The 25,756-nt window shown below is 50.8% G+C and overlaps 10 protein-coding genes across 10 annotated transcripts in view; 5 read left to right on the top strand and 5 right to left on the bottom strand.

Moving 5' to 3' along the window:
• Positions 1–1,523, bottom strand: part of BDR25DRAFT_321942 (Di-copper centre-containing protein) — a gene marked incomplete at both ends in the record, with an annotated part of 3,762 nt that extends 2,239 nt beyond the window's left edge. The window contains 4 exons of the mRNA XM_033692002.1: positions 307–541; positions 571–732; positions 768–852; positions 1,276–1,523. Of these exons, the coding sequence (XP_033553334.1) occupies positions 307–541; positions 571–732; positions 768–852; positions 1,276–1,523 (730 nt within the window). The remainder of the gene's footprint in view (positions 1–306; positions 542–570; positions 733–767; positions 853–1,275) is intronic.
• Positions 1,524–3,549: 2,026 nt separating this feature from the next.
• BDR25DRAFT_375408 (uncharacterized protein) lies at positions 3,550–5,070 on the top strand (the record flags this gene model as incomplete). Its single annotated transcript, XM_033697390.1, has 5 exons — positions 3,550–3,723; positions 3,828–4,050; positions 4,103–4,137; positions 4,191–4,296; positions 4,352–5,070. 5 exons carry the CDS (start codon positions 3,550–3,552, stop codon positions 5,038–5,040), a joined length of 1,227 nt encoding a protein of 408 aa, XP_033553333.1. The 3' UTR covers positions 5,041–5,070.
• A 13-nt stretch (positions 5,071–5,083) lies between these two features.
• Positions 5,084–6,090, bottom strand: BDR25DRAFT_300471 (uncharacterized protein). The gene has a single exon (XM_033689381.1). It carries the CDS (start codon positions 5,948–5,950, stop codon positions 5,360–5,362), a length of 591 nt encoding a protein of 196 aa, XP_033553332.1. The 5' UTR covers positions 5,951–6,090; the 3' UTR covers positions 5,084–5,359.
• Positions 6,091–6,389: 299 nt separating this feature from the next.
• BDR25DRAFT_331282 (MFS general substrate transporter) lies at positions 6,390–8,491 on the top strand. The gene is made up of 3 exons (XM_033692615.1): positions 6,390–6,798; positions 6,866–7,973; positions 8,033–8,491. Exons 1-3 carry the CDS (start codon positions 6,517–6,519, stop codon positions 8,368–8,370), a joined length of 1,728 nt encoding a protein of 575 aa, XP_033553331.1. The 5' UTR covers positions 6,390–6,516; the 3' UTR covers positions 8,371–8,491.
• A 5,218-nt stretch (positions 8,492–13,709) lies between these two features.
• On the bottom strand, positions 13,710–15,702 carry BDR25DRAFT_390999 (lipoyltransferase; the record flags this gene model as incomplete). The annotated part of the gene is made up of 11 exons (XM_033698125.1): positions 14,990–15,702; positions 14,870–14,943; positions 14,779–14,816; positions 14,722–14,742; positions 14,641–14,663; positions 14,457–14,591; positions 14,283–14,398; positions 14,171–14,234; positions 13,989–14,110; positions 13,921–13,954; positions 13,710–13,850 (listed from the first exon to the last, which is right to left on the bottom strand). Exons 1-11 carry the CDS (start codon positions 15,680–15,682, stop codon positions 13,710–13,712), a joined length of 1,461 nt encoding a protein of 486 aa, XP_033553330.1. The 5' UTR covers positions 15,683–15,702.
• Positions 15,703–15,869: 167 nt separating this feature from the next.
• Positions 15,870–17,485, top strand: BDR25DRAFT_339484 (uncharacterized protein). The gene is made up of 2 exons (XM_033693394.1): positions 15,870–16,614; positions 16,735–17,485. Exons 1-2 carry the CDS (start codon positions 15,900–15,902, stop codon positions 17,358–17,360), a joined length of 1,341 nt encoding a protein of 446 aa, XP_033553329.1. The 5' UTR covers positions 15,870–15,899; the 3' UTR covers positions 17,361–17,485.
• Positions 17,486–18,141: 656 nt separating this feature from the next.
• BDR25DRAFT_66396 (uncharacterized protein) lies at positions 18,142–21,080 on the bottom strand. The gene is made up of 2 exons (XM_033698897.1): positions 19,720–21,080; positions 18,142–19,665 (listed from the first exon to the last, which is right to left on the bottom strand). The coding sequence occupies exons 1-2, from the start codon at positions 20,863–20,865 to the stop codon at positions 18,532–18,534; spliced, it is 2,280 nt and encodes a 759-aa protein (XP_033553328.1). The 5' UTR covers positions 20,866–21,080; the 3' UTR covers positions 18,142–18,531.
• A 545-nt stretch (positions 21,081–21,625) lies between these two features.
• On the top strand, positions 21,626–22,445 carry BDR25DRAFT_252518 (mitochondrial genome maintenance protein-like protein Mgr2). Its single transcript, XM_033686184.1, has 5 exons — positions 21,626–21,760; positions 21,809–21,835; positions 21,891–21,920; positions 21,968–22,058; positions 22,116–22,445. The coding sequence occupies exons 1-5, from the start codon at positions 21,694–21,696 to the stop codon at positions 22,255–22,257; spliced, it is 357 nt and encodes a 118-aa protein (XP_033553327.1). The 5' UTR covers positions 21,626–21,693; the 3' UTR covers positions 22,258–22,445.
• On the top strand, positions 22,364–24,387 carry BDR25DRAFT_349573 (uncharacterized protein; the record flags this gene model as incomplete). The annotated part of the gene is made up of 14 exons (XM_033694570.1): positions 22,364–22,509; positions 22,534–22,721; positions 22,745–22,868; positions 22,900–22,929; positions 22,968–22,985; positions 23,066–23,107; positions 23,149–23,236; positions 23,288–23,309; positions 23,352–23,474; positions 23,533–23,584; positions 23,645–23,918; positions 23,953–24,059; positions 24,114–24,138; positions 24,172–24,387. The coding sequence occupies 14 exons, from the start codon at positions 22,364–22,366 to the stop codon at positions 24,385–24,387; spliced, it is 1,455 nt and encodes a 484-aa protein (XP_033553326.1).
• A 34-nt stretch (positions 24,388–24,421) lies between these two features.
• On the bottom strand, positions 24,422–25,430 carry BDR25DRAFT_349572 (uncharacterized protein; the record flags this gene model as incomplete). The annotated part of the gene is made up of 5 exons (XM_033694569.1): positions 24,422–24,664; positions 24,840–24,977; positions 25,032–25,140; positions 25,181–25,307; positions 25,334–25,430. 5 exons carry the CDS (start codon positions 25,428–25,430, stop codon positions 24,422–24,424), a joined length of 714 nt encoding a protein of 237 aa, XP_033553325.1.
• Between the last annotated feature and the right edge of the window lie 326 nt (positions 25,431–25,756).

Raw genomic sequence — 25,756 nt, 5'->3', positions numbered from 1 at the left:
GGGATAAAAAATAAGGCAAGGCAGGCAAGCAACTTAATTTATAAAAGTAAAAAGTTGCTAGTGTTTGTACGTAAGTACAGCTGTGTCTGTACACGCGTATAGCTAAATTAGGTTGCCTAAAATGTTAGCTATCTAGCCTGTGCGTTAGGGGCTATGTGTACTTAAGAGCCCTCTTTCTTTGTACAAAGAGAGAGGGCAGTAGTTAATAACAAGAAGATCTTTGCCTGCTCACCTCTTGGTACGCCCCTTGGGCGTACGTTCGTTCGATCGAACCTAGGTCAACCGACAAATACCAAGTAAACTCGCCTCCGCCTTGTACACCAATGTCTCCAGAGCCCGGATAGCCTTGCATGGTCATCTGAAAGTCATAGATCTCCTTTGGCTTCAAAATTAGATTGACGGTACTGCTCGTGTTTGCAAACCTCCTATTCACATAATCCGTCAGCTCTCGCTTCAGGCATCGTGGGTTGTAGCTCAGTCCGTCTCTATTTGTAATAGTGCAGCTGTTAGTTAGACAGAGAGAAACTAGCCCAAGAGTGACCTTCATATCTTATATAGCCCTGACTTTACGCATCCATCACCCGAACCGGCGGGAATAAGGATTTCGGGAAGATCGTCGCCGCCTAAGATTATATTGCCTTGGCCAGGGATAAATTCACCGTCTCCAGACATCGAGATAACGGAGCCGTCGAATATGGGATAATTTACTAGGCCAGTGGCAGTCGTCTCACCCTAGTTCCAGTAAGGTTGGTAGCCTGTATATTTACATTGCGAAGCGCCTGTTCGTAGTGCCATATAAAGTAACGATGCCATGCTAAGAATGTTCCCTGGACAGAGGTCAATAAGGTATATCTTATGGCAGAGCAACACACCCATATGATAAAATGGAAGAGAGTTTCAACGACATAACACTACTTACAGTATTCTATATAGTTCGAGTTTAGTTAATATATACGCTAACTTAATCGTTAAAACTAGATTTGGCCCCTGGGAAGAGAGCTGAGGGTGTGTTGGACTACTTACTTTCCAGACATCGAACAGCGTTGGTATAAGCCTTGTGTTCCTTACGTGACAGGTCTCCCTGGTGAAGCATGAGTGAAGGTTCGAGATAACGAGCTCAGTGATGAAGATTGATAACGTGCAGGGAAGAAAACACTGAGAGTGCGAAAGAATAATAGAGTTGTAGGAGGGTGATTAGAACTCCCTCAGATAAGTGACTTATTTGAGAGCGCCTGATACACCATTCTCTTCAGATGGAGAGGTTCTTCAACGTACGTCCGCCTTCGCTTCTGTTTGCTCGTGCCGTCCGCCAAAGACGCACTCATTTCATCATGGGCGAAATTGACCAGTTGATCTAATTGGTCGCTTGCCGTTACAGCATCTGTGGATGCGGCAGCCGGTAACGCTCTAGTTGCTCCATCTGGCAGTGTCGTCATCGCTGACGAGTTCTGTTTAGGGGACAGGAGAGCAGTTGACAGTGGTTCAGCAAGGAGGCAGAATGGAATAGGTGTGTTCGAGCGCATGATCTAATTCAAAGACCCAGAGAAACTTCAAGGGTATGGCCAAGTAAAGGAGGATTGTAGATGATTGAGAACTAATGTATGACGTGAGGGGAAGAAGTCCTCCGGAGGTACTTATTCACCACTTAAGAATTCGAATGCTCGGCTGCCTCGTCACTGCGAGGCTCTACTGGGCAATTCATCTACTGAAAATTTTCTGGAAGGTACTCTTTCGAGTTGATAGGGACCCACAGGAGTTTCCATGAGTACAGAATTAAAGCCAATTCCACGTGCATGCTAGATCCATAAAGTACTGTATGGTATCAATGGCGAAATTCAAGGCATCTAAAGTTCGGAGTCCCCTTAGCGCTTGCTAAATTGATGGGCAAAGACCACGGGAGACTGCAGGCCCTAGCGCAGCAGCGGACTCATTCCGAATGGTTCTTCCAGCTGCTGCACACCCTGTAACTGCCATTCACCGCACTATCGTGGAAATTCCCATTAATAGAACCGCCCCCTGGATGGCATGCGGAATTTACCTTAAAGCACCCTTCTTGGTATGAACTACCGTTGATAGCCCGCATGGAACATAGCCAGACGCATGCGGGGACCAGGAGCCCACAACCGCAGCAAGAATCCTTGCAAGGACGGAGCAAAAGGGTCTGCTCTAGGGAAGAACGCTAACTGGCAGTGAACATATTAGGAATAGTTTTTGGCTGAAGCCCAAATGTAGGATTCAATCAGATTTCGGCGAACTTTCCACGGAGCAGGTCCATCGAAGCAGAGCTGAACTTTTGGAAGGCAGGATCTTCGAACAGCCTAACCACCACAGTTGTAAGAAGCGGGACAGGCGAAGGAAAGGATCTCATCTGTGCATGAAGGTCGAGGAGAGACTTTTCACATGGACATGATCGTCTGGTTAAACTAAATCTGCCTTCCCCTAATCAGCTTAGCTCGGGGTCTCCACATCAACCACTAATCCTCACTCCCGATTCCCCCGCTCGCTTCTCCAAACCACTTGATCCAAATATCTGATTAACACGTTATGAAGCACAACAACATAATTTTCAAATACGGTACTAGGATGATGTGATTGCGTTTTTGACGGCTCTCTGTCACCAATGGCATTTTTGGAGATCCCTCATGACTGGCTCTACTTAGAGTCACTGGTCTCCGCTATGCCCATATTGGCCTGTAGGTCCATGGAAGAGACATCACCGCCCACCCACTAAATTCAGTACCTTCTACCTACCTATCCCGAGGCTCTGTATCACCATGCCAGGTGAAAGCTATTAAAATAGCAGTACACAAAACTTCAATTTTGGGGGGTCAACAACTGTCTCTGCCTCCATTAATAGATGTTCATCCAAAGCATCAAGTTTGGGATCTTTTTATTGTGTTTCTTGTCTCTTGTTTCTACAGAACGGACAGCAGATTTATCACCTGCGTCACGGATCCAAACTTCCGCCATCGGTGTCGTGGCCATGCCACACGAAGGACAACGAGGCGAGAGGCTATTAGCTCGAATAACCATTCTAACCAGGGGAGATTTCCTGGTAGCCGCGTCTGAAGTGTGGTTCGTTCTTTGTTGCCTGACATTCTAGCATCTATCGGTCCCGAAAATTATCGGTACTTTCACTTGGAAGTCGTCATTCGCGAAGCTGTCTAGATGGCTCAGGTCGGGCTTTCAAGATGAACGTGGTTTTCATGCGTTCTGTTCCGACAGAAAGGATAGTCTCGACACCCTCCGTCAGTTCTTTATAGTTGGCGTGTCCTGTCCTTTTCCTGTCCACTCACTTCAATTCCAATGTGTCACTTCTCCCACACGCTTAGTGTCACATGCAGGTTCGTAAACAGAATTCAACATCTCCGTTTCCGGATACAGGATCGCCCCTCCTCTCAGAATATTTTTGGTCTCATGAATTGTAAAACTGGACACTGTCCATCGACTCCCTTGCATTCTACAAGCAGCTATAACACCGCGAAATACTAATCGCCTGCTTCGCAAATATCAATTCCTCAAACAACGCACTCGCTACAGTGGTTTGCTATGGCAGCAGTCGTTCCTCATCACCTTAATGAGGATGGAGGGCCGGTCATTCTCGGGTCAACCCTTACAGTGACGATTTTTGCTCTGGTCACGATGACCGCCCGCCTGTTGGTGAAATGGAAGATGATCAGGAATGTTGGGTGGGATGTGAGATCGCCCGAGCAATTTGACGGAGTATTTATATTGACCACCTCTATAGGACTACGTTATGGCAATGGCTATGGGCCTAGTAAGATGATTTTCATAAGCCAATCCTCAAAACACTGACCACTGTATAGTGCGTAGTAGGCCAGGCTGTCATAATACCAGAGGTTTATTTTGGAGCAGGAAGACATATTGACCACATAGCACCAGCGGGCTTCCAAGTAGCATTCAAGTTGAACTTCGTCACGCAACCTATCTACTTGGTAGCTCTTTGTTTGGTTAAGCTGTCGATTGGGTACTTCCTTCTCCGTCTTGCTGTTACTACGTTCTACAGGCGGGCAATAATTTTTATAATGAGTTAGTCAGCCCTCCAGTGTGGCAACTAGCTGCGTTATTAACGATAACGCAGCTTTTATGGGACTATATACCACAGCTTGTTTCTTGGTATGTACAGTGACTGAACGGGCTGCTCTACTAATACTGACTTGCGCTATCAGACCATTATCCTACAATGTACCAATCTCGCGGTTCTGTGGGATCCAACAGTAAAGGGTACGTGCTGGGGTGTAACCACGCTGAAGGCTCTTAGTTATACAAACGTTGGTAAGAAGGCTTTGACACGAATCGAAGTAGGACAGAACACTGACATTCGTTCAAGCCTTGAACATTACAACCGACCTGCTATTCGCTGTCATAATCCCAATTCCCATGCTCTGGAGCGTACAAATGAACTTTCGACAAAAGATGTCACTCATTGGCATTCTCGGGCTTGGAGTCTTGGCCACAGCTGGCGCCCTCGTAAAGATCAGCTATCTTCCCAACTACGGAAAGACCGGCGACTGGCTTTGGGATTCTCGAAACATTACCATTTGGACAGTAATTGAATGCAATATTGGTATCATTGCCGGAAATCTCCCGTGTCTGAAACCACTCTTCCGTACCATCCTTAGCTCCACCTACGGTCGCGGCTCGTGTAATACAACACCGAAATATATTTCACGACCCTATGGTTCTGGGACCCGAAATCACCACTCGGCTAAGGCGTACAATTCGCTTGTTTCCAGCAAAGGACCAGATGACGACTTTCGACCTTACGGTGGCGGCGACGAAGCAGTCATGATGACCAATATCACGGCGAAAGAGCGGCACGGTAGTAACGGCAGCGTTCGAGACGAGAGTTCAAGGAAGAATAGCGCTGACAGCGTCGCGTGGCCCGACGATAATCCGGCAGGCAAGATGGGAGGGATAATGAAGACAACAGAAGTCAATATCTCGAAGACTGAGCGTCAAGCGGAAGACTTCGACGACCCGATGAGGCAGGAGAGCAAGGATGCGCATATAGTATAAATTCACGGAGATAGGAATCTGGGCCTATGGGGGATTGATATCCGTTGATTGAAAGCATTGGGAAGTGTGTAGAGTAGCTACTTACGTCTGGTTCGGCATTGGATTTGGTTAGAACTTCTGGGTGATACCACAGTGTTCTAATATAGCATAGAAGTAGTCTATCGATTAATAAGAACCAATCCATGCCTATTCAACACTACATTCCCTTAACTTCGGCCTGCTGCCCACCCCTTCGTCACTATTGGCCCTCGCGCTCGACCCTTACTCACGACAGACAGCTTCAAAACTCGCCTTCTTGACAAATACAGCATTAATTCCCTCAGCTCTCCACCAATCCACTACCATCTCCCTCCCTTTTCTCCTTCCCCTTCTCCTTCTCAATCTTCTCTGCTAACACCCTCCTCCTCTCCAAACTCTCTGGGCTCCAAACCTCCTCCCTGACATAATACTCCTCATAAACCTTCGCCCCCCTTTCAACCTCCCCACTCAAATCCACCCACCCCATTTTACTGCTCGTAAAAATATGCACATCGGGCCTCACCCTATCTTTACTCCCATCCTTCTCACTTAACGTCCCAACCCTTACGAACGTAACCGCCGAGCCTGCGCCAGCATAGTAGGAGTAAACGGCGACAAAGCATTTGGAGCAACGGGCGATGGTTTGGCCTTGGCCAGAAGACGAGGGCGTGGTGATGAGGATGTGGGAATCGGGGAAAGGGGAGGTGAGGATGAAGTTGGTGGATTCAATGGCGGCGTTTAGGACGAAGGCACTCCCGGTTTCGCGCTGACACCACGTGCAGTGGCAGCAGTGGACGATGAGGGGAGCGGCCACGAGCTCGTACGTTAGTGTTTTGCAGGTGCAGTGCCCGGTTAAGGGTTTGAAGCCTCCAATTGGGGTCGAGGTCGCCATTGATGTGTCTGTGCGTTCTCCTGTGAAGTTGGGGTTGGAGCTAGGTTGAGAGTGGAGAGCGGGGAGCAGAGAGGGAGGAGATATAACCCTCCGAAAGAAATATAGGCCGATAAAGCGGAACTCCGCTAATGTCCCTCGCAGTATCTGACCACCTCGGACGCAGTTTAGCCAACATCATGCACGCCCTACGCGTCAGATCTGTGCCTATCGCGGTCACACGAGATAACGTGACCGAGAACACCACATCCCCAACCCTGTCTCCTCGCGGAGCTTTAGCGTCTCGTTCGGCATGCACGGCCGACCCAGCCAATCACCAAGCTCGATAATCTCGTATCAGTGTTGGAGGCTGGAAAAGGCACTGGGGTTTGACGGCATACTCGATTTGTAAGGACTGGCTTGAGCTCACCGGGGATAGAAGGATTTGCGACGTCCCGAGTTGCGATAATGTTGAGCCGGGGAGCCCTACAGTTTCGCTCCTTCTCTATCCGAGCAGTCATCGCATTGCTTGAGTGTCGCGGAATAATCGAGCTTCGAGTTGCGAGACACCTAGCTCCCTGCTCCCCGCAATGACACAAGCTCCGGTTCTGACAGAGGCCTCAGAAACCTCACCGCTACTGCCGAAACCGAACCCACCGCGACTACATTCCTCACAGCATCCCATTGACCCCAGTAATGGGCTCGTACCGGAAGGAGCAGACCCGTACAACTCAAGTTCAGACGAAAGTTCGGACGAAAACGATGGGGGCGACATCGAACGACAGACCGGCAATGGGGATGCATCGAAGCACAAGGGACTCCCGGAGGTTAAGAAACGGATGAAGTATATATTTCCTGCGATAGCCATAGGTGTGAGTCTCTTCACTCCATCCTCACAAATCTATTGGAAGAAGAATGAAAAGCTAAAGCATGCTGCAGGTCTTCCTCGCAGCCGCCGACCAAACGCTCGTAGTATCCACCTATGGCACCATAGGCACAGATCTCAAAGCTCTAAACAATACCTCCTGGATTGCAACTGCCTATTTCCTCACCCTTTCTGCCTTCCAGCCTGTCTACGGTAAACTTAGCGACATCTTCGGCCGCAAGCAATGCCTCCTGTTCGCATACACTATCTTCGGCATCGGCTCCCTCTGCTGCGGTCTGGCCCGCAACATGGGCGAACTCATTGCTGCTCGCGCATTCGCCGGAATAGGAGGCGGAGGCATGACGACCGTTGTCAGCATACTTTTATCTGACGTGGTGTCGTTGAGAGAACGAGGAACATGGCAGGGCTATATAAACATAATATACGCCTCTGGATCTGCGGCGGGAGCCCCCTTAGGCGGGTTGCTAGCAGATAGCATTGGTTGGCGTTGGGCATTCATTGCCCAGGGCCCACTCTGTGTTCTTGCTTTTATCGCAGTCGCAGCTATCCTGCATCTTCCAAAACAGGACCATTCGCATTGGAAAGAGAAGATCCTAAAAGTTGATTTCCTAGGCGCGTTGATCCTTATTACCGCAGTTTTCGGGCTCCTGGTTGGTTTGGACAGGGGCTCCAACGTTTCCTGGAGCAATCCAATTACCATCGCAGGACTCTGCACCTGTCCATTGTTCATCGTGTTCGTTCTGGTCGAGAAATACGTTGCTACCAATCCCTTTGCGCCGGGTCGGATCATTTTAAACAGAACTCTGTTCGCCTGCTATCTGTGCAATTTCTTTTCCTTTGGCGGATGGCTAGCCTCCCTATTCTTCATCCCATTATATTGGCAGGTTGCTGAAGGTTACAACGCATCTCGAGCTGGACTCTTACTCGTTCCTTGCATCATCTCTGGTGTCTCCGGTTCCTTGGCTGGTGGGATCTATATGCAAAAGAAGGGGAAGTACTATTGGATTACCGGCATTGCGTATTCGAACCTAGTCGTCGGGCTCGCTATCATTCTGATGTTCGCGGGATTGGTCAAGCAGAATACTGCGGCGATGGTCGTGGGGACCTGCATTTGTGGGTTCAGTAATGGGTTAGGGGTTACCACTACGTTGATTGGGCTTAGTAAGTCGATCCAGGTTACAACATTCATCCAGGAAAACCATTGCTGACAGGTTTTGTAGTCGCAAATGCCTCCCACACTGACCAAGCTGTAGCAACTGCCTGCTCCTATCTCTTCCGCTCCTTGGGCTCAGTCTTCGGGATCTCCATGTGCGCCACCGCATTCAACCAGACACTTCGTGGGTCCCTAAAGTCCGCGCTTAATGGCGATAAAGATGCCGAAGAAATTGCCGAGCGAGTGAGGGAATCACTCTCGTATCTTAGAGGCTTAGAACCTGGGCTGAGAGAAATCGTGAAGGAATGCTATGGGAAGAGTGCGAGAGCTGCGTTGAGTGTGAGCATTGGAATGGTCTTTGGGAGTGCGTTCTTTGCGTGGTTCATCAGAGAGAAGAGGCTGTGAGAATAGAGCGAATGTATAGGTATATAGAGATTCAACATCTTGGATCAGAGAGTATGTTCTCCCACTACAATCAGTGTAATATGCGTTGTGGCGCTGTCATTATTCAATCCGTATGCTGCCTAGGTTTAATAGATCGCAATCGAAGCGAGCCACTTCTCTCCGAGCTTACTGAAGTCCTTCTCGACACTTTGGTGTTACTATCTTCGAAGTTCTGTACCTGGGGCAGAGCAAGATCCTATATCTCAGGTTCACAAGGCGAATTTTGGTCCCTGTTGCAATACAAGGACCTCAAATCCGGTGAGGAGTCTTCCAGGCTTGACTCACTCTCTTCATGGTGGTCTGATAACGATGCTGATGTTCTGGTCTGATATCAGCGATGGATTGTAGCCTTCATCGGGGACAGCCGTGGAGTGGGACGACACCCATTGTAGCTATCGATGAATGGTACGAAAATGCTTTTCGCGGATCCGAAAGGAGCGTTCACCAAGAATTTCAATATCGTCCGATTCCCATTAGTATTTTAGTTAGTTCAAATACTGACTTCTTCGATACTTACGGCCGTGAGATGACAGTTCAAAGCATATGCTGCTGAGTCCACAAGCTTGAATTGGAAGTCAAATTCCATTAAGGTGTGTCCTTCGACGAAGTTTCTCTCAATTAAAAGATACTCAGACTCCGAAGGCCCGGCTGCAGCTGCGAATTGGGGCTTGTAGTCAGTCTTAAAGAAGTTGGCGTGAACGGGTTCGCTACCCAGGAAGTAAGTTTGTCCATATTCTAGAGGATCAGCTGAACGGTGTTATACATAGGATAGTAAGATAACTTACCTGATATCCTGGTATATAACGGATTCTAGCCCTTGAATCTTAGGGTGCATAGAAGTTCACTCCCCAGTCTATGCAATGGCCTCTCCCAAAGAATCGTGCCGTGGACTAAATCGTCGGAAGTATGAGACTGTGAAGTTATGACCCTACCCCCTCGAGCCGGAATATCGACGTCACAAGAATTCAATGCTTGTCTAGTGATGCCTGCATATCACACATCCTTGGGGATGTTCTATCAAGCTAGCCTCACGAAATCCCCACCTTGGGCCGTTGGCGAACCGAAGAGCCTTGGGGCTCTTTCTAGGTTATCAGCATTGCTTTCAGAATAACGACCTAGAAGAAAGTGTGTGGGGTGCCTGCTAACAGTAGGACTAGGGCTCAGGTCTTGGTCCTGAAAGGTGTTAGAGGTGTCGCTGACCGCCGCTGAGTCGCCTGCCTCACTTGCCGGCCAATCTCCCGCCCCAGCGTCCGCGCATGTCCACGGCCGCTCCGCTGCCCCCCGCCGTGGACATCTCGCTCTCTGCCAGCTGCCGGCTGAGCCCGCCGCAGATTGCCTATGTACCTGCTGTATTGAATTAAGATGTTACGCCTGTCTGCTGCTAATTAGCCCTGCTCCTGTGGAGCTTCTCCTTAGCGCTGCTGACGCTGTATTGCGCCCTGTATTGTAGCTCCTTTACACCCTCGCTGCTGAACGCCCACACTGTGGGATATCTTGCGCGCGCTGCCCTTATGCTGCTGCACCGCATCCCTAATGGCGTCTGTAAATAGGAGCGGGCCTGCCCTCGCCCTCGTCCTCATCCCGAGCCTGAGCCTGAGCTTCAGCGTGCGCTGCTTGCTGCTGTCTTGCTGTTGTATATTCTCCTCATTAGGGTCAGAGAAGGCAAGCATGGGTCCGCAGCACAGACGTTAATATCGCGAACAACGCTGAGCTACGCGCTAATGCGCACCGTATCCTAGCTACAATCTGTGAGCAGCGGCCAGAGAGTACGCACTAGGTCTATAGTCTAAAGCAGGAGGAATTTAAGGTAGTATACAGCCTACTAGAGCTAGAACGTGTATGTGCCTCACGTGCTAACCACGCGTATCTAGGCGTTCTGTGAGAGGAAGCAGTACCACGACGGCAGAACAGTTACAGAGGACAAGCTGCTGCTCTTCCTAGTTGAGGAGGTTGCAAACAGGCCGTTGAGGACTAGGTCTCGCAAGGTAGGGAGCGACGTCCCCCAAGACTAGACGCATCTTGCCTGGCGCTCAGTTCGCGCCTACATCACGGCCATCACCGACCTCTGGCGAGAGCAGAAGGCGCTGGGCATGAACAGCCACCCGTCACCGCGGGAGGACAGCGCGAGGGAGTACCTCAAGTCTCTGCAGCGCAGGGATGCCCAGCGGGATCGAGAGCAGTACGCCGACAAGGGGAGAGACATGCTGCTTGACGGCTATTCTGAGGACGAGTTCGAGCGGCTCTGCAGCGAGCTGTGGATACATGGCGCCGATGCGGCCTCATCCTCAGCAGCAGCAGAGTGCCACTTCCGTACCCTGGTCGGTCTCATGCTCGGCCACTACATGCTCACGCGCGGAGGCGACCGCCGCTCTGCGGAGATATCTGACCTGTTTACCTTTGAGTTTAAGGGCGAGGGCCCTACGCGCTGCATGCCGCTCATATTCACTACGCGCGCAAGCAAGCAGAACCAGCACGGCCGGCTAGAGACGATTGGCGCGCTGCGGCATCGGAAGCCGCTTCTCTGCATGCTTAGCAGCCTAGCCTTCTACCTGCTCTATCGCTGGGACCTGGGGGACGAACCGTTCCCTGACTTCAGCCAGCGATCGGCCTGGTACCGCATACGGCTGATCAAGGCCAGCACGGGCGATCGTACGGCAGCCTTCTCCTACAACACCCAGCGCGACTGGGTCGCGAAGGCGTATAGCTACGCTGGGATCTCGTCACAGAAGAAGACCCACCTCCCAAGCAATGGGGCTGCCAAGCTAGCAGAGCTCAAGGGGATCAGTGAGGACCAGATTTGGCGCGCAGGCAGGTGGAACCAGGAGCAGATGGTCGGCTGCTACCTCAACTCGCTGCCGCGGAAGTTCATGAGGACTATGGCTGGCCACCCGCCCCAGATGGGCTGCTTCGAGATCCCGCGCGCCGCCATCGCGCCCCCAGACGAGCTCCTATCTCTCATCTGGCCGGAGCTGGACGCGTGGAAGGACCGCTTTGGCCCACACGCTGGCCAGATCAACGACCTAGCCGCAGGAGGCCTCACAAACCTGCTGCTCTACCTCAGAGAAGTAATCCTCTAGGATTCAGTCGCGCTGCGTCGGCGATTCCCTAGCCACCCTGTGTGGAACCACCCCGTGTTCCAGCACAAGGCGTACACAGTCTTTGCTCAGGAAATCGACGCGTCCCTCGACGCAGAGGCGGCTCCTAGTCGGCTGTCAGTCCTGTACCAGGCGATACCCCTGCTCGCCGACCAGCTACAAGCGCTAGATGCCCGGAACGAGCGGAACGAGCAGCAGTTGAAGGAGCTCAAGGGGTCTATCGATCGCCTCCTTGAGCTGCAGAGCTCGCAGTCTCAGCACCTGCAGATGCTCACCTCTGGCAGCCTCGTGTTCCGCCTAGAGACTTCCCAGCAGCCAGGCAGTCTGCCAGTACCGCCTCCTGGGCTCAGGCCAGCAGCAGCAGCGCTGCTATCAGCCCTGCCGTCGTCGCTGCCGCCGTCGCCGCCAACAGACGTAGCTTCGAGCAGATATACCTCTGCCCAGACCAGCATCGCGCCTACACCGTCTGTGTGCTCGCCTAGCCCATCGCCTCTGCCAGCAGCGCTTGAGCCTGAGCCTGAGCCTGCGCCTGCACCTGCACCAAAGCATCGCATGTGCCGTGCTGTAAGGACTGTAGAGGACCTCTGGCGCGAATGGACAGTAGGCCTGCAGGGCCAACCTTCAATCGCTGAGCTAGACAGACGCTGGGGGAACAGATGGAGGGCAGGTCGTCAGAGCGAGCTACAGTGGTACTCTCTACGGCTTGGGGTCATCAAGGAGGTCAGGCGCATAGCCCAGGCACGGAGGACCAGCGAGGAGGCGGCCATGTGGCAGGTGAGCCAGCGGCAGCAGCAGCAGCAGCAGAGGTGCTCGCTAGACCAGCTCTGCAAGCAGCTTAGAGCTGCTCGGAAAGGGGGGAATTAATATTAGTATATATAGTTATATAGTTTTGTCTTAGTGTTTAGTGTTACGCTAGCCCTAAGGGCCAGCGAGGGGAAAGTAGAAATAATGTTAAATTTAGTAAAGAAACTGTGTCCTTACTATTAAACTAGGTTTTATACCTAACACCTAGCTAGCTTAGGGGTAGCGTTGTTAACAAGATAGTGTGAGAGGTATCGAGCAGGAAACACAGGTCACAGAGAGGGAATGCAGGATAGGGGGGGTAACGAGAGTAAACCTTAGGGTCGGAGGCAGAGGTACGGAGGCCGAGGAGCCTATATACCCCGTGCCAAGCCTAGGGTACTCAGGGGTTGGATAGCTGTAACATAACCGTGACAGATAGTTAGCGCCACTTACAACACAACTAATGTGTACTGTAGTTTGCTGCACGTTGCTCTAATATACTGCAGTTTGCTACAATTTGCTGTAAGTTGCTGTAGTTTGCTGCAATTTGCTGCAATTTACTTTATGCCTTTCCTAACGCTGCCAGCTAATATCTAGCTAATACCCCTAGGCACAAGTGTAAGGACGGGGCTCCGCACCACTCCGCCAATACAACCAAAAGGTACGAATAATCAACCAACGTTGATTTTCGGGTGCAGAATAGTATATATACCCGTCGCACGTAAGCACCATCTCGGCCTTACACGTAAGCGCCATCCTGGCCTTACAACAAGCCCATTTTCTAGTCCCTAGGGCAGGCGATGGAGGGGCTGAAGCAGATGAACGGCGAGGACAGCGGCGACTCGTACGGGCAGTGTCATTCAGTGAGCAAACACAGTGCGTAACAAGGAATACGTACAGAAGCACAGGACGTGCATGGCTTATAATGTGCCCCTAGGCGGTTCATACAGAAACTTGTAATAAGGCGGTGTGTACTACAGTTTTCTGTACGTTGTTGTAATCCACTGCAGTTTATTGCAGTTGGCTACAATTTGTTGTAGTTTACTGTAGCTTGCAGCAATTTGCTAGTACAGAGAGAAGAAGAAGAAAAGAAGAAAAGTAGGTAGAAATGGCATTAAAGATTTTTAGAACAAGGTTACTCTAATAGTTCTGCACAGGTAAAAAGTAGCTGCACAGATAAAAGGTGACAACTTTAACTGGTTATAACAACAGCTACAGGGCTAAAAATGTTGTAAAAAAAAGTAGGAGGAGATACTAGCGCATAATACAAAACTAATAAAAGCTAAAAGAAAGAGTGCAGGGGGGTAGTTGTAGAGATAGTAACTGTCAAACTATATATAGATAGAGAAGTACCTAGCAGCTCTGCAGTGCCTACGTAGCAATGTAATAGCAATTATAATTTAGCGCTGCAACGCTGCAGAGCTACGGCGGACTAGCAGCTGTTAGGAGACCAAAAATCAGGATATTTGCACCTGTGGCGGCGTAGATATCGCCCATGGAGGGTGGGCAGTAGACATGAGTGGATAGCGATTGCAGGAACAAGTGCCTTGGGGTATAAACATACTGGTTCGAGATGTCAGAAGATTGTAAAGTAGCAACTAGGTCCCAAACGGGCCTGCGCCGTCAGAGGCACAATTCGCACCTCCAGTTCCGACAAATCTCTCAGACTTCAACGGCAAACGTGAATGCGACTAATGCAACCAGTCAGAAAAGGATGAAGCATCAGCGAGATAGCCAAGCTTACCAATGATAATCCAGATCCTTGTGGTTCTGCACCATTTCATCATCAAGATTCCCTGCAAAGTGTTCGCTATCTTAGTGGGCTATATGAGGCTAGGCATCTGCATCCGCATTGAAATAGTAATTCACTATAGAAACTCGACATAATTTCCTCTTGCATTAGCGCACCTAAAGCCAGCAAACATTGCCTTTTTGTAGCGCAGGACGCTAGAAGTGGTGATGAACAGGGAAGATGGATGGTTAGCAGTGGTTTACACGAAGAAGTGCTGGTGGGGAGTTAGCTCGAGTGCTGTTATAGCGGCTTCGAGAACACTCCCTGTTTTGGCATATGCCATGACAACCCACTGATGGCTTCGGTTACTAGGTTGGGGCTGGGAAGTGGCAACCATCGTCTTTAAACTACTTGTTTCTGAAGCTGTGTATGCTTACTTCTGGGGCCTGGGGAGTCCGCACAGAATCTTGCTGCTGATAAGGAAGATCATTGGATGATGTGCATCGGGGGGATTGTCGGTCGCCAAGTATCACCATGGTATGGGTCAATGAAAACATAGGTCCACTTTGGGCCTTTTCCCGGGTACAGCGGTGTATTGGGGGGAGTTCAGCCCCTTCTCACTGGGGAAGTTAATGTCAATGCTCCTCGAAATCAAGGATGTTCATCAGCTGAGGTGAGCTGCTGTCGTGATAACTGCTGAACTTGCTTGAAGAACCGGAGATGCTGTGAAGGGTCGGGGCAGAGTCTGCCTCCCTCAACGCATATACACCAAAGCACTCCACCATTCATTGCTCAGTCTATGCCCCATTCGAGATGGGATGTAGCTGAGATAACGGCTAAACTTCTTTACAAACTGGAGCTGTTGTAGAGAACTGGGGATGGAATATGCCTCGCTGGATGTATGCACATCAAAACACTCCACCGCTTATCACTCAGTCCTGAGTCAATTTTCCATATTCAGTGGCGGAACCTCTTCAACATCCACCCCCTCAGCACCAAGTTTCTCCCCAAACTCTTCGACGAACGCTATCCCCACCTCCCGCACACTCTTCCCTATTTTCCCCTCCCTTTCAAAACTTGTCGTCCGCCTCCCCTCCAATCCACATGCCACAATCCTCTCAAACCACCACAAATCCGTATTCACATTCAGACCAACCCCATGACTAGTGACATGCCTTCTCATATGCACTCCAATCGCTGCAATCTTATCGTCTTCCGTTGTCCACACCCCCGTATTCTCTGTCGTCATAGTCCTAATACCAAATCTCGCACACGTAGCAATCAAGCTCTTCTCCAGCACGCAGACATAATCCCGCGGCGTCAATTTATGCGCGCGTAAATCGATGATGGGATAAGCGACGAGTTGGCCAGGACCATGAAAGGTCGTCTGGCCGCCTCTCATGGCTTCGACGAATTCAGCGCGGCCATTGGCACGGAGGTATTCTTGCTGCTGGGGAGATACGGTACCAATTTCGCGCCGGCCACATGTGTATACGGGACGGAATTCGGCGGTGATGATATGCGGCGTGGGTGCTAGTGGAGAGGGAGATTGAGGGCTTAATTGTCGCTTTGAGGCCAGGAAACGGGATACGTAGGCTTCTTGGAGCGCTGACGCAGCGGAATATGGGATAACATTTGGGAAATGGATATGTCTGAGCCGCATTGGGCCCACTAAGAAAGTATCAACTATTCATGACCATCAGATGCTGGGGACAGGGAATAGAATGTGAGCTACCTATCGCCTAGCCGAACACGGATCGCTAATTGGTTCAAGCGGGCTATCGATAGGAAGCCTGAAAGCCACGAAATATTGAAATTCCGTCCTCACCTTCCGCTACTCTGGTCCGCACCTTCCACCGTGAACACCATTGACAGTCACGATGCTGTCCGCGGTAGGACTAGGAGCATATAAACTCCAGCCTTCCAAATTCTCCTTCAACTTCACCCCACCATCGACCGTGCCGCAGATGCCCTCCGCCGAGACCTCTCCGTCATCGAATGCGCCAGAGATGGCTCAAGCTTCTGCCGAGTCACTCGCCGAATCCTCAACGCACTCGAATGGTAAATCCCATATGCGGAAATACTTCGGTATCCAAAAGGAAGTTGTAGCGAAAAAGTGGAAGGAAAATCCTGACACAACCACAGAAGAAACAGCTGCAGAGATGGCAAAGGATGGCACTGTGACAGAGTCTCTTGCCAAAGAAAAGGCCCAGCCCAAGAAGAGGGGCAAGAAGAGGGCGAGGAATGGGAACGAGAAGCCCCCGCCTGCGACTGAGGCTAAAGAGACGAGCGATGCTATGGACATCGACCTGACGACTGTCAAGGTTGGACAAACGCAAACTGATGGTGAAGTTTCAAAGGACACTCCTGCCACAACACCCAAGAGAAGAAAGCAAGGACAGAGACAGGACAAGGCTACAGCATCAGAGCAGCCCAAGAAGGACAACGGGTCCAGTCGCAAAAAGCAGAAGGTAGGGAATGAGGAGGGCTCCGACGACCTCGCCAAAGACCAAGACCAGAAAGAGCGACAAGAGCAAAAGTCGCAGAAGGGCCAGCCCAAGTCAAAGAAGCAGAAGCTCCCCAGACTGCCTATCAGTAAGCCCCCTTCCTCTTCCCTTTTCTTCTCTTCTCTTCTCTTCTCTTCCCTTTTCTTCTCTTCTCTTCTCTTCTCTTCTCTTCTCTCACATCTGTCCCTCCCACCGCTTACTTCTCCAGATGCCATAGTCTCCAAACGACCCATCCTCCGTCCCGCAATCCCAACCCCCTTCTCCTCCTCAGACCCCAAAATCATCTACGTAAAGGCAGCCACCAAATTTGTCCCCACAATAAAACTCGTTCGCAAGCTCCTCGGGGAAATCTCTAAACGCCAGACCCAATCTCTCATCGCAACCGGCACTCTCACCGCCCCAGCCGTCGAGCAAGCAATCGCCGACGCTAGCAGCCCCCGGCCTACAACCAAGGAAGCTGAGCCAGTCTTGATTAAAGGGACAGGAAAAGCCATTCCAGTAGCCTTGAATCTCGGTCTGTTCTTCCAGAAACAGGTGGATTGCAAAGTCCAGGTTGAGGCGGGGACTGTGAAGGTCATTGATGATATTGCCTTGAAGAATGCCAAGCAAGAGGAGCAGGATGAGGATGATGACGAGGACGAAGATGAGGAGATGTCCGATGACGAGGCTAATGCGGACACTATGTTCGCGGATGAAAAAAAACTTATGCTCCACAAGCAGCATAAAATCAAGGGCAAGCAGGAGAAGAAAAGGAAATTTGACGACGAGGCCGAGGTCCCCGAGACCCGCATCAGGTTCTTGAGCTCGGTTACTGTGGCTATCAGCTTGAAGTAACGAGTGGTGTGGTGTTTAAGAGGAGTGCGATTCTACACTGAGGCAGCGTCCATCTCAGAAGAGAAGCAGTTGGTCTAACGTTCTTCCCTAACGTCAATGTTTGAGGAGACATATTTTCTTCTGGCCAGAATTCTATGAGAGTGGGTGTCTTTCCTGACGCCCTTCTATAATGAATGGCCCCAACGAAAGACAAAACATCACAATATCCAAATACCGTAGACCAGCTCGGTGAAGTTGATCAAATATGTATCATTGAAGCCCAGAAAAAGATCCTCAAAAATCCTTTCCTTAACCCCACACCCATAATAAATACCCCCAATCCCCACTTACCACCAACCAACCCCAGTCCAGCCCAATCCAATCCAGACCAAACTAAGAGTCCTGACAAATGAGTGACTGAGAGACCTCTCTCTCGCTTGACAAAGGGAAAAAAATATCGAAGGGAGGGTTACAAAAAATGCAAGGGTTTTCCTTGTTTGGAGACTAATCCACAACTGAACCAAACAGAAACACGGATACCAAGACAGGGCATGGCAAACGCCCAACCAATGGAATGGAAATTACGCCCTTCAAAAAACGCCCAGGCCAACCTTTCAATGTCAGAAACACCAAAAAGCCCGCATATGCAAGGGACCGTAGACCCTGCTTGATACAAGAGTGCTTTCGTCACCCAGAGTGAATGATGGGTACACAAAGATCAGACAGGAAAAAAAGGCTAGGAAACAAAGTCAATATGTATAGTCGTTGAATGCGGTATTGTGTGTGTGCATGTTTTGTTGAACATAGGTCGCCCTTTCATGTAGAACAACGCGTGCGGTCTTGATAGGCTGTCCAAATGGACGTTTCGTAAATGGTAACGTTTTCCTGTCGTGCAGTGTCGTGCAATGTCTTGCAACTGTCCAATTCGAAGGCAGGCATATCGTCTCCAAAGTCGTGAGTAGTCTCGAAAGGTGGGCGTGCAGATCGTTGCGAACTTGCGTGGGGAGTAGTTTGGTGCAATAGTCCCTGGCAGCAAAAAGACCACTAGTGGAGATGACCAAGTGCTTCCGCGTTAATTATTGCTGCACCACGCATTTAATTCTCTTCTCCACGTCTACTCTTTGCCCCTTCATCCCCAGAAGCAGCGCCCCGCGAGCGGTGTTGTAGCAGACTAACCTTGGCAAATTGTGCTTCACCGTTCTACCTTGGGGTAGGCGTTCAACCATGCCATGACTGCGACACCAAGAGCGACAACGGTAAAGAGAGACACTACGGGGCCGCTAGCTGTGAGAGTATCGGTACGGTTGGGTAGTTGAGTTGCCAGCGCGTGTGTAGCTTTTACGAGGCCCGCGCTTGCCGGATCTTGGGAAGAGCCTGGTTCCCCATTTTGAGCAACCCTTCGCAATAAGGCGCCTGCGCCATCCTCGTCTATATCCTTCTCATTAATAATTGTGATTTCACCCTCTTCAGAGTTGTCAGCTTCGTCTGGCCCATCCATCCTGCTGCTAGTCGATTCTAGTCCTGGGTCGCTATCGCTTTGGCTTCGGCGCTTAGCTTCTTTTGTGGCCCTCTTTGCGTCATCCTGTCTGATCTTCTCGACCATCTCTGCAAGAGTCTTGCGGTGTGTTGCGCTTTCGGCCTCTGCAGTCTCAGCTCGGATACGATAATTCTCCATTTGCTGCTTCATCTCATTCATCTCAGACACCATCGACTCCAGCCGTTGTTGAAGACGAGAGGTTGCAATGTCAGCGATACTAGGAGACGCAGAGCCATTCTCTAACCCGGTGCCTTCAGCACGCTCAGGCTGAGTGCCACTCTCGGGTTCAGGAGTTTCTTCAATAACCTGGGCAAGGGTGGGCTCAGCAACTTCTCGGTCCCTGGGGGATTCACGCTCGAACCGTTTGGCTCGCTCCTCGGCATCCTCTCGAGCACGGCGTTCCTCGCTTAGCAAGGTTTCCAGATTCCGTAATCGAGCGCTTTGAGACTCGATTTCCTTCTTCGCAGATGTCAGTTCTTGAGCGAGGGAAGATATCTGAGAGTGGGAATCTGATCGAACCGGTGAGCTTGTACTCTTGGGTCGCTCAGTGTCTGACCGCCGGAGCGATGGCTGGTGAGTATTAGGCTTCTCTGGCAATGGTTGTTGGGGTGGTGGTGCTGGAGGTTCGGAGAACCTTGTTTTGAGATCCTTGATGGGAGAGACCTTCACATGGTTATTGGGCGAGGGTTTGGCGGCCTCCTTCTTGGGATCCATTGAGAGTATCGAGTTGATGTAGTGATGGGTTTGTTGGAGTTCATGGGACTGTTGTCGTGCAGTTTTGATCTCAGCCTAGGTATCCCTATTATTAGCCGTGCAATTGAAAGTAGCACTACGTCAACTCACATTGAGCTTCTTCACCACTTGCTCCATGGTGATGGGCTGCAGCCAAAAGTTGGTATGTCTCTGCTGCTGCTGCTGCTGCATCGCATTCGCATTATTTCCCATTGTACCTGCAGATCCTTGCATTCGCCCCCCAGTCATTGAGCCTTGGCTAGGAGCCCGGCCCCGCATATTGGCCATTTGCGACTGTCCACCTGGACCCATCATATTAGACAACTGTTGATTCTCAATCTCACCGAAGTTGAGGTCAAGCATGTTGTTACCTGTGTTGGAATAGATACCTGCATGCTCTACCCGTGCAGCGACCTTGTGATGCACAATCGTCTTTTGATCTTCGCTAACGATATCGATACCGAGCTCCAACATATCTTGTTCCCGTAGTTCGTGCGGGTCAGAGTCTCTGTTCTCTTGCGACAGTCGCTGGCCGTTAACAAAGGTACCATTTGACGACTTTACGTCGCGTATCCAAATCTTCCCATTTCGATCGGCCCAAATCTCCGCATGTTGTCTAGACAGCACTTTGGAGTCAAAGTATCCGTTCAAAGGCGTTGGTATTGTTTTGTTGTTTGTTTGTCGGCCAATGCGGAGCACGTCGGGGAAGAAGGGAACGGTGATGGTCTTTCGCTCAAAGGTGCCGTTCATGGGTATTAGGTGTAATATGGCGCTGCTTTCCTGATGCTGGGGCCGCGGCGCGCCGTTCTGCTGTGACTGCGACTGCCCACTGTGCTGTGAGGGAACCATTGCGGCAGGAGAGTGCAGGGCCGATATTGAAGAGGCTGCCGAGGGGCCAGGTCCTGCCGAAGCAATTGACTGCGGCCGTGCTGTTGATATGCCCGAGATAGGTTCTGTCTTGGACGCTGGCCATAGCCCTCTTGGCGCCTTCTTGCGTGCTGCCCACGTCGACCCTTCTCCAGCTGGTGAGGGACCGACACCGTTGGTCTGCGCGGACGGTGCTGGTATTGTCGTGCTGGACGATGCCGACGACGAAAGGGACGACGAAGACGTGGATCGTTGCGCGTTCTTGCGAGGCATGAACATTCGGAAGTCGTTGTCGCCCATAGGGTTCACACCGTTGGCGACGCCGTTAGAGCCACTCCATCCTTGGCGGGCGATGTTTTGGAAATTGGGGGGAGGGGCGACCGCCGTCATTGACAAAGCGGTGCGCAGGCTGCGGCTTCCGGGGGCTACAGGTGGTGAACGCTGGCGCCGTCGGGGTGACTTTTTTCTCGCACGCACCCTGTGTTCGCTTTAGCGCTGCAGCAGCGTGACAACCTCGAGCGACCGCGATTCTGGACGACAGCAGCAACGACGCAGGGACGGCCTGTCACACACTCATACGCCGCGGGAGGTGTCGACGAGCGGGCTGGCGCAGCGGGGCCGAGGGATGCAGCTCGCGATGAGACCCGTGGATGTCTGTCGTGTGCAGCGAGTCCGTGTGGTCGCCGTGCGACGTCAGGCCTGAGAGGCGCAGTAGACAGGTGTAGGATACGGCAGCGCGGGCGGGTGAGGTGAAGGAGATGGCGATAGAAACGGCACGAGCGCTGCTAGCTGTGCGGTGGAGGGCGAGAGAGAGGGCGTGTTATTGAAGTGAGCGGAGGAGTTCAGTCGTCAGGGCTTCCGGGTCTTGTCTCCACTGACGGCTCGCCTGCGGATTGGCTGGCCGCGTCGCCAAGGGGGCCGTGATCTGGGTGTTGCGTAGAGACGCTGGCCAGCGGCGGCCAAAACAGACTTCAAATGCAAATAGAATGGCAGGATATGGATAGAAGAATGTAGCTTCAACGGCTGGCGATGGCGTTGCACATTCCAGCGTTGTCCTGAATGAATGGTAATACCACGTGATCGTTGCCTTACCTCATCCTGCGGCAAAATCCGCGCGAGCATCGAGTGGAACGACTGCCGTCCGAGGCCTGCCAAACATCTCACGTTTCCCTCCGATTCGTTTGGTTGTCTAAACACTGACATCGAACGTCTTCCGCCATGCCTGTGCCGGTCGGTGCCATACCTGGCGGTAGTGGTCCCCATGGCCCTTCCACTTTTGATAAACGTAGGTGTTATGTGGTCTATGCGAGAATGATGGGCTAACAGCCCGTAGTGAAGATGGGCGGCATGATGGGTGGATGTGCGTCTTAATTATGCTAATACCTAAGAAGACGCCTCCCTAACTCTTAATCCAGCTGTGGGGTTGATCATTGGCTTCATATTCGGTGCGCACAACTCACCCAACACACAAGAGCTAGTCTGACCGCATTAGGCGCTACAAACATCATTCGCTTTGGGCCGGGACCTAATGGAATGCTACGAACATTAGGACAATATATGCTAGGATCTTCCGCGACCTTCGGGTAGGCATACGAATGCTTGAAGGAGGGAGGATAGATCGCTGACCATTCGCGCACTAGGTTTTTCATGGCCATTGGCACTACTATTCGAACAGACAGCTCACCCATTGCCACTGAAGTCTTCTCGAGAACCAACAGGCGACCCCTAGTTCTTCCGCGGCAGTACCAATACTCCCGAGCAACCCGTGACGACCGGAACTGAAGAATACCACAAAAAATACGATTCTCAACACCCTACAAAATTCGAGGCTGTACACTACCGTGGATGGCATATGCCACGAGGAGCAATGTATATGTAAATATAGGGTATGCGGTTCAAACACCTGTCGGAGAGGGCTCAGTTAGCTCCTTCAAGATCTCAATATAGCAATTACGAAAGTTATACTTATGCATATGTATCCTGGAAGACCACAACCCCTTACGCTAACTACCAAGACGTTTTAACATCGCCAAGGTTGAGTGACTAATCCATATATAGCCGTCAGGGCACTAGACCTGCCACTAGTGTTTTCTTTCTCGGTCTCAAGAAACACCACTCTCTTGGGCGCAACTCAGGTTTTCCTTCGAGTAATCCTCTTCTCCCCCAGTCAACTTTCAAAGTTGCTTGGTATATGAGGAATCGTGCTACCAGCATTACTGAGTTTATGAAGGCGAATAGGGACAGTGGTACGCTTGTTGAGGACCTTGAGGTAGCCGGCTGCTTTTGTTCGATGAAACTCTGCTCAAAGACTCCCAATCTAGTCCCTATCTCAACGCCCTTTGCCCAGGCCGCCTGATTTCAAGTTGGTGTGAGATAGGTCAACGAGAGCTTCCGTCACGCTAACATTTCGCTGAGGGTGTAGAGCATGCATGTTGTAATCAAGCCTGCAAACACGTAGGCTATAGTTGCTCTAGCTGGCGGACGGTCGAAAGAATAGCTCTTCCCGACCTGTGAAGCTTGATCCTACACTAGATTGATTTCCTGTGTGAATTTTCTCCTTTGTTGGCACACTGAAATAATGATCATGAAGATTCAGCGACGAATACGACCATCTTAAGGCGTCTAGACCGAGGTGTTTAAAGGGAAATCTAGATCACATTCTGCGAAGGTGAGAGGGGTGCTTGGCCCATTCCATAAACGATTTGATGGAAGCGTCAGCGAACATCAGACCGCCCTCCTACTTCCCTGTCGTCAAAACGCAGTAAATATTCACCAAGCCAACTGATCCTACAGTTCTTTTGTCCTTGCTTAGAATATTAGTGGCTATGGGAATCGTTGGGACAACCTCTGACAACCCACATTTAAAACCACGCCAGCTCTGCTACCTACCTTCAAACTTACCCTGACAACGATTCTTCCTCACGTCATCTATACTCCCACCGCTGACCACTTGATTACACCATTTCTTCCACACAACATGCTTCCATTCCTTTTTTGGAGTGGAAAGGTTAGTGCAATTTCCTTAACTAGACCTTGCCCGCCCTCCTCCTCCCGTAGAGTCAGCCAAACCAGCCAAGATTACCACTGCTGCAGTTCCAGGCAGACCCCTGTAGAGTGTTTCTACATTAAAGACTCATTATCTAGCAGGGTATAGATCCTCCTGACATAGAACGAAGCCAACACGGCAGCTAGTGATTCTAGCCACAATCACTTTAACATCCATTCACTTGTCTACCATAGCTTCTTCTTGTTCTTCTAATAGCTCCACTGTCAAGGTCGACGACGCGAAACCTGTAAGAAGTGGTCCATCGGACATCAACCGTTCCAACCGAACCCCAACCAACTACTTGTTTAATCTCAACAATAACGAAGACAAATCTGCCGTAAAAGTTACCAACCACAAGTTCCTGAGCGCCGCAAAGCCGCCTTACGAACGCCATTGCGTGTGTGACAGTAACTTTGGATTACGTTCAGTAGTTTGTGAAAACACCTCTAACAACACCGCCGGTTCAAGAGTATGCCCGCCATCTAGAACTTGAGGAAATGAAGGATGAGTATGGGACTCAGCTTCAGAAGATGTTTTAGTGGCAGTGTGCGCGACATGCGCTGTAGATGAAGCAGAAGTGCAATGCTAAAAGTGAGCAAGTGAAAAAGAAGATTAAGGTGGAATATGCGATGAGGGGATCTGTCTTGTAGAAGGAGTTGGGCGGCCGGGGGAATAAGGATAAGACGCGGAAGGCTACGGGCATACCTGATACAGAATACATGGATGTTTTCGATGGCGCTGCTGCGCGTAGCCCCATATCTCCTAGTGCTGCTGACTCTGTTGTTACTGTTTCCAGGCCTAAACGTCTACCTCCCGCTCCACCAACCGCAGACTACAATTGCACCACTGGCTCTCCCTTGCGCTAGCGGAAACGTGACGAGGACACTGTTCCCCCCCCCCTCAAGGGAGCATGAAGTTGAGAAGGAGGCTAGCAAGAAAGAGAGAGGAAACCAGGAGGGAGAGGGCGCCTAACCTACGATGCCGGCGGTTGGAGATGAAAGTGCTGAGTGATGTGAAATGTCTCTGGGTTAATTGGGCGAGGTTTGGAAGAAGTTCTTGGCTACAAGTTCTGCTTCCAGCGTTGTGTGAAGCTCCATCGAGATGCCATTTCTGCCGAAAGCGAAGAGGCATACATCTATAGTGCTAGAGAGCCCAGGTTCATACATTAGGGCTTAGAAGGTGGTGTTAGTAGAGATTATTTTTGACAACAATGCTAAGGACTACTGGGATATATAACTGTAACTAGTTCTACATTAATTTAAGGTGACGTGTTATATGATCATGATATAAAGATCATCAACAATTCAGATTAGCAAACATTTGCAGGATATGGCACACGGTTGAAAGTGTCTTCAAGTAACGAGCAGTACACTATCCACAACCCATAATCTCCCATGTTTCTCCACGCTCCCATTTCAGAACACCCCAGATTACCCTTGAATCTTGTTGAAAACCCCTAACTCGCCTTGCCCAACCTCTCTCTGCTCATAACTAGCACTTTCCACCGCACCAAAACAGTCTCTTCGCGAGCGTCTTCACTCACCGCATGTCTATTCATCTTAATATACTCTCGCCCTCGGTTCGGTTCCGAATAGGGGCAAGACTGGATTTCGTCCCCCCTATCGTCCACCACTCCCGCCTTGTCCTCGATATTGCCACAAGACTAACTTTCCAGCCTTTTGAAAGAAATGCGTACCGCCATCACCGCCAATACCTACACTGGACGACTGACACTCAATCTCATCGTGTTTTCGCGTTGGCTCATCTAGCTCTAACGCACACGACTCTAACGGACGCGGGACGAAAACTCACCGATTGCCGATCTCAAGTCACTGTTAGCAGCTGCTGTGCGAAAGGATGGCGAGAATGCGGTTAAACAGGATGGCTCGACTATACAAGCGCATTCCATCACGCAACTGCAGACTATGCGGACGATGTTAATGCACAAGCTGGTCGAGATTGCGGGGAAGATGAGGATGGAGGCGAAGATTATTTGGAGCTGGAGCTGGAGCCAGAGCAGGAGCCGGAGCAGGAGAAGAGGAAGAGTGAACATGTGGTTAAGTGGTTGGAGCGGAAGGTTAAGGAATTAGAGAAGGAATTAGAGACGGAGGAAAGGGAAGAGGGCTAGGGCTGAGAGTGTGGGTCGAAGTCAGAGGTAGCGGGGGAGGGTTTAAGGAAAGGTTTAGGTCATTGAAGAGGGTGAGGGATAGGCGAGCGAGGAGTGACTAGGGGTTT

This window comes from Lindgomyces ingoldianus, assembly GCF_010093535.1.
Source record: "Lindgomyces ingoldianus strain ATCC 200398 unplaced genomic scaffold BDR25scaffold_3, whole genome shotgun sequence".
NCBI lineage: Eukaryota > Fungi > Ascomycota > Dothideomycetes > Pleosporales > Lindgomycetaceae > Lindgomyces > Lindgomyces ingoldianus.
The sequence above is the reverse complement of the archived record's forward strand: the minus strand, read 5'-3'. Positions and strand labels throughout refer to the sequence as shown.

Bases quoted from the DNA above. Each gene is read 5' to 3' on its own strand.
- BDR25DRAFT_300471 (XM_033689381.1), bottom strand. From the start codon at position 5,950: ATGGCGACCTCGACCCCAATTGGAGGCTTCAAACCCTTAACCGGGCAC.
- BDR25DRAFT_331282 (XM_033692615.1), top strand. From the start codon at position 6,517: ATGACACAAGCTCCGGTTCTGACAGAGGCCTCAGAAACCTCACCGCTA. The intron at 6,799-6,865 runs GTGAGTCTCTTC...AGCATGCTGCAG, and splicing joins TTCCTGCGATAGCCATAGGT to GTCTTCCTCGCAGCCGCCGA. The intron at 7,974-8,032 runs GTAAGTCGATCC...CAGGTTTTGTAG, and splicing joins CACTACGTTGATTGGGCTTA to TCGCAAATGCCTCCCACACT.
- BDR25DRAFT_339484 (XM_033693394.1), top strand. From the start codon at position 15,900: ATGCTGTCCGCGGTAGGACTAGGAGCATATAAACTCCAGCCTTCCAAA. The intron at 16,615-16,734 runs GTAAGCCCCCTT...TTACTTCTCCAG, and splicing joins GCTCCCCAGACTGCCTATCA to ATGCCATAGTCTCCAAACGA.
- BDR25DRAFT_66396 (XM_033698897.1), bottom strand. From the start codon at position 20,865: ATGACGGCGGTCGCCCCTCCCCCCAATTTCCAAAACATCGCCCGCCAA. The intron at 19,666-19,719 runs GTGAGTTGACGT...AGGGATACCTAG, and splicing joins AAGTGGTGAAGAAGCTCAAT to GCTGAGATCAAAACTGCACG.
- BDR25DRAFT_252518 (XM_033686184.1), top strand. From the start codon at position 21,694: ATGCCTGTGCCGGTCGGTGCCATACCTGGCGGTAGTGGTCCCCATGGC. The intron at 21,761-21,808 runs GTAGGTGTTATG...AACAGCCCGTAG, and splicing joins CCCTTCCACTTTTGATAAAC to TGAAGATGGGCGGCATGATG. The intron at 21,836-21,890 runs GTGCGTCTTAAT...CTCTTAATCCAG, and splicing joins GGGCGGCATGATGGGTGGAT to CTGTGGGGTTGATCATTGGC.